This window comes from Puntigrus tetrazona, chromosome 13 (assembly GCF_018831695.1).
Source record: "Puntigrus tetrazona isolate hp1 chromosome 13, ASM1883169v1, whole genome shotgun sequence".
Lineage (NCBI taxonomy): Eukaryota > Metazoa > Chordata > Actinopteri > Cypriniformes > Cyprinidae > Puntigrus > Puntigrus tetrazona.
In genome coordinates, this window is record NC_056711.1 from 18,827,421 (window position 1) to 18,833,172 (window position 5,752).

A 5,752-nucleotide genomic window follows, 5' to 3' on the forward strand; every position below is an offset into this window, starting at 1 on the left:
AGCTAATGAGCTGCTCCTCTCCACACGGCCCCGGACAAATCACATAGCATCTGATTTGCACCACAACAATTCGATAGCTGAAGATTAAGCCCGGTCGCCGGAGACTTAATCTTTCCATCGTACCTGCCGATCAACGAGATCAGATCGAGAAAAGACCCCACAAAAATGTATATGGGTCTAGTCGTCGTATTTGTCAAAGGTGACACTGCTGCGTTTTATTTTAAATAAACTTTAAATAACCAGCGCCATTAAAACTTTATTGAAAACCCATTGCACTCAATAGTCTGCATGCCTTCTGTTGTCAGACCTTTTTAGCAAAAATAAAATAATTTTTTTTAGCGAGGAAAAGACGTGTTGCTGGAAATTAATAAATAAATAAAAAATAAAATAAATACATTTATATTGTTAGTAATATTTCCAGATTTACTGGAAGGAAGAAACTTGGGTTTAATTATCCATTTATTTATTTTTTTAAAACAGAGGTTTGTTCATAAAATAAAGCATTTAAATATAATTATATAAGGCGTATAATTAGAAGACAGAATTAGTGACAGAATTTCATTTAAATTTTTGGCCATATATAATCAGCATCTGCAACAGATTTTTATTTATTTTATTTTATTTATATTATTTTTTATTTATTAATTTTTGCTCAGTTTGGGTCTCTGAATGAATGTTTTTCCATTTTGAGATCCATATTCTGCACTATATGAGCCCTAAATGCCTGATGCATTGCATATTATACAAGACATAAGACACATTTTATGCATTTCAAAAAATATTTTTCTGATGATTATTTTATTATGTCGGACTTGGAAAAGTCATGTTTCTTAAAATAAAACAATGTAATAATGTCATTATTAGCACTATATATATATATATGTGGCACATTATGCAAACAAGTTTTGGTGCATGAGTGATTTTCGATTAGTCATCTCTGTTTTTGCATCTCCTCCTACTTAGTGCCGTAATGATATAAATCCAACGTGACAAATTAAGAGCAGACAAAAAAATGTCCAGCGAATATTTTCTCTGATTGTTTGTTATTGTTCCATTCAGCTTCATTTCTAGCATTTCCAGGAAGACGGGATGTGCAGCTGCCACAACGATTACAAACGACAGGCTAAAACAACACATGCATTAAAAGAAGCACAGCCACAGAAAAACACATGACAGCCTCTTCAGTTACCTCAGCCAAGTAGAGCACTTCAGCACCAACAACCAGCCAAACCAATCAAAACAGTCACTCACTGACCATAACCTAGATTCTTAACTATTAAGCTTCAAACATCCTATTAACTCCTTCATCTCCAAACAAAAAAGACTAGGTAATTCAGTAGTTCAGATCCTGCCTTGAAATCACTTTCACTGTTCTTACCACAATGAATGAAAAAAAAATAAAATAAAAATAAATTATCTATATATATTATATATATATATAATATTTTTGTTTGTTTTGTTTTTCATTTATAACGATGATTTATATCATTATCAAAAATAACTAAAAATATTTCTTTAATATTTTTTTAAAACCAATTTTTTTTTATATTTATAATGAATGTATTTCTTAAACATAATTTACCTTTATTTGTTTAAATATTTTCCTTTTAAAATTAAACTTTACAACCTAAAATAATGAAAATGATCTACGTCATTTAATTTCTAAATATAAAAAGTGTTTTATTTAAAATTGTGCTCTATGTCTTTACAAAATAATATACCTAAAAATATCGTTTTAAAAATATTTTTTTATTGAATTAGTTGTTTTCAACAACCCCTCAGCTTTTTGTAAAAAAAAAAAAAATTGTAAAAAGCTTTGTATTTTCAATAATAACTAGAAATAATATATTTTTACATCATAATGCAACCTTAATAAAAGTTATAAATGGCTTGCGGTTTATCATGCATATAATAAACAAACATAATATTTCGTGACAACACATCATTGCTGGCTGATCACAGGCTTGCACCGGACCGTCCTTATTTTCGAGCCTAGACCGTCCAGCCGTCTCTTTAAGATATTTATATCGGTTATAGTTTAATTGGTACGAAACAAACTATTTTTCCAGGCCAGAGGACTCAAAACAAATGCAATTTGACAGACAAGCCTAATTTTGGCAACCAGAGTCCCATCTCCGTGCATGCCGTCTTATATAACGCCTTCTCTGGCATTCCACATCCTCTTGACATTTATGATTCAAATATCCACAGCTGCCTTCAACACGTAGTAGACACGCTTAGTCACAGGCCGGCTAATACGGCTAATGACCGTTTCCTTCGGACGTTCTCAAAATAAGGGACTAATGCTTACGAAATGAGACCTTCGGCTGGGAATTACAGGAATGAGTGACGTCAATCACACGCCTTCATTTGATTCGATGGAGTCATTTCAATCGACTCTGTATGTGTGTGTTTTCACATTGCATCATAACCGCGTCACACTGCCTTGACAGTCCATCTGCCGAATTTTTCTGAAATCTTTTGTGTCTTCATGTGCATTTTCACGGAAACAAACGGCGGTCGTAAGTCAAAGCAGCGCGACCGAGAACGTTCCTCAAAAGGAAACGGGCAGGAACTACGGCTTTGCGACACCGAAATCGAGCGCAGTCAGGAATGTAATGGCTCTTCAACTTTTTATTTTACTTCGAGTGGCAAAAATAAAGTTTCCAATGCCCCGCCCCTCCCGCAAACCCGTCCCTCTAGATCCAGGATTTCAGACAGAAGCAACACAAATAAGTCTTACAAAATAATCCATTTACAGAATGCACGTAAATAGTGTTACATCATCACTCGAGATCCAATCGGCAGTCTTCAGGTCCCAACATTCTCTTACTGTACCAGTCCGGGGCTTGTTTCAATGCATTTATTGATCTACAATTTACAGGAAACATGTCAAAGCAAACCGGGTTTCCGAGGCCAAAGCACACTATGTACATCTTCAGGCTGACATCTCTCATCCAAGTTTATTTTCTATGTACAGTGCAAACATTTACGCCATAGGTAACCACATTTTTCTTGTTTTTAGTAGTATGCTGCTGATGTCCTATACTAGACGGTGTAAATGGAAAACCTATGATGGTCTCGGAGAGTAGATTTCTTGCCTTCCGGGCCGACCTCAGAGGGGCTGGAAGAGAAAAGATCAGCACCGATCAACACGAGCTTTAGGTTGCGAGCGCTTTTTATTGGTACAAAGCCTTATGCGCGTCTCCGCTCAACGCACCAGTGGTATATGATTGAGAAGTCGGTCTACGGTGACGTCATCGTAGCTCTCCCGATACGTGGTCTCCCCTCCGGCCGACTCCTCCTGCATGCTGGGAGGGTCTTCTTGACTGAAGGGATCGGAACATACGATTAAAATCTTTGTTTCTGGGTATTTCCGCACCTTCGACTGAAAGATTTAAAGAAACAACGTGCTGGGGCTTTGTACCTTCTCTTTCCTGTGAGAACCGAGTTGAGATATTTCTTCACCGCCATCTGCTTGCGAAAGCGGCTGTAGTTGTCTGTGAATATTGCGTCTGAATGACGCTTCATCGGCGCCTGGTCTTCCATCAGATCATCGCTAGAATCGCAGACGGAAACACATGCTTTATGTTTCGCGTTCGTGCATTCGGCGGACACGTTTAATCAGAACTTGTAACGGTTAACTGCTTGGGAAACAGATGAATGGAACATTTATGCAATGCAAAAAAGACATTATATTTAACCATAATTTAAACTTTATGATACTTGAGATTACTAACTAATACCAATAATTCACTTTTACTTTTATTAATTTAGCAGACAAAACATTATAGGGTTGTATATGGATTAAAAAAAAACTATTATAGAATGTCCTATGTTCTAGAATTATAATTTTATAGAATGCTTCTAATATATATATATATATATATATATATATATATATATATATATATATATATATATATTATAAAATATATATAATTTTCTGAACTCTAGTTTCTTTATTTATCTGCAATCCAGTAATATAGATGTAATATCGTGCCACTTAGCAGACAAAAAAATGTCCCTTGTATCTGCAATTTAATTATATGATTATTCAGTGATTATGAACGATCACCTAAACATAAATCCAGCTGCACAAATTCAGTGAAGCACCTTAAGCTGGTTTCAGCAGGGCTATGGATCACTACCAGAATTCATCTGCATTAAAAAAGATCCATGTACCTGACCCGCTTTCCGATCAATGACTCCAGGTACCGTCTGGCAGATAACTGTCCTAGAAGTTTACTGTATCCGCTTGTGAAGAGCCCGTCTGCGTGTCTGGTATCTCTGCACACAGACACAGAATCAACAGCACAATGAGTAACCCTACTCCAAATCAGTTACTCCAATGTCAAAGACGTAGTTTACTTCAGTTGACTTCAACTGCTTGGTTTAGTTAGCTTTTTTTTTTGTTGCAATGTCTACACTCTCTCTTTCACACACACACACACACACACACACACACGCTACAATGGCAAAGCTACAATAGTTTCTGTCAAGAACATACTTTAAAAGCTTTTTAAGCTGTATTGAGATCTATATGAATTCATTAAGATTCTATTTATTAAGTATAGAACGGTTACCATGGAAAATTTAGCACGTTCGTTTAAGAGCAAACCAACGATTAATTATGAATTATGTTTTAATGATATCTAACGTTGTAATTTTCTTAAATGTGTAAAGAGGCAACAAAATAACCTTTCATTGTGTTTCTGTGTGGTTTTTATTATTATTTTTTTTTTATCTGAGACTATTAACCTGTGCGCGCGCACCGCTCCGATGGCGCGAATAAAGCGCGCGCGCATTCCGATAAAAAAAAAATGCTTCGAAACATCATAAAAAGGTTAAGAATGAAGTTTTATAAGCGCGGTTTAAAGGAGTTGAATTCCTACCTCATTGAGGCGAAGGGTAAACTTAAGGTCCGGGCGTATAAAACACTGGAGAGAGTTATGAAGAGCAAAAGCTGAGAGCCGTTCCTCACGAGCATTGCTTTACACCTGTTCATACACGAATAAGCCGCGTTACACACTTAATAAAACACCAGACGTGCTTGCATTTTAAAACACTGTATTAAAGACACTTCAGTGCATGCAAAATTAAGTTCAAACATGCAATCTGTCCTTGCCGTTTGTATAAAATGATTCTTTAGACTTCGATTAAAACAATTAAAAAATCGTTTCCTATAAAATGTCCTATTTAGCCGCAAGGCTGCGTATAAATATACTACAATATTGTTTCATTGTGAACAGCTTATGTGGGCTAAATGACGTGCTGCATGTTGCGAAAAACAACCGGTCTAAATGAACATGCACGCGCAATAAAAAGTGTTCAAGTGAGTGAATAAAATGAAAGGAACTCACATGTGCTATAGAGATGTGATCCGCGCGCTGATCGGGGTCCTGAAACACCTCCAGTCAAACCTCCCAAAGTGACCAGGTGCTTGGTTTGTTTTTTTTTAAGTTCCTTTGCGCGGTCTTGCGTCTCTTTGAATAGTCTCACCCCTCGCCTCGTTTTATATGTCTGAATACTTTCCATCAGACAGGAAGACAATCAGCTTTGATTTGCGTTAATACGTCACGAAGAAAGTCCCATTGGGATGGATGTGTTCGTCATTGGTCGGCAGGCACACTTCACACACACACACACACACACACACACACACACACACACACACACACACAGCGCACACACACGCACGCACACACACACACACTGGTGGAATTAAGTTTGTGATTGCTCAGAATGTTTT

At 36.5% G+C, this 5,752-nt stretch overlaps 1 protein-coding gene across 1 annotated transcript; it reads right to left on the minus strand.

The window, feature by feature from the left end:
* Positions 1-2,847: 2,847 nt before the first annotated feature.
* On the minus strand, positions 2,848-5,528 carry LOC122356218 (vasoactive intestinal peptide). The gene is made up of 6 exons (XM_043254727.1): positions 5,364-5,528; positions 4,896-5,000; positions 4,186-4,290; positions 3,428-3,559; positions 3,221-3,329; positions 2,848-3,124 (listed from the first exon to the last, which is right to left on the minus strand). Coding segments are annotated over exons 1-6 (462 nt in total). The 5' UTR covers positions 5,366-5,528; the 3' UTR covers positions 2,848-3,115.
* Between the last annotated feature and the right edge of the window lie 224 nt (positions 5,529-5,752).

Bases quoted from the DNA above. Each gene is read 5' to 3' on its own strand.
- LOC122356218 (XM_043254727.1), bottom strand. The intron at 4,291-4,895 runs GTAGGAATTCAA...GTCTGTGTGCAG, and splicing joins TTACCCTTCGCCTCAATGAG to AGATACCAGACACGCAGACG. The intron at 3,560-4,185 runs GTACATGGATCT...CTGCGATTCTAG, and splicing joins TTGATCGGAAAGCGGGTCAG to CGATGATCTGATGGAAGACC.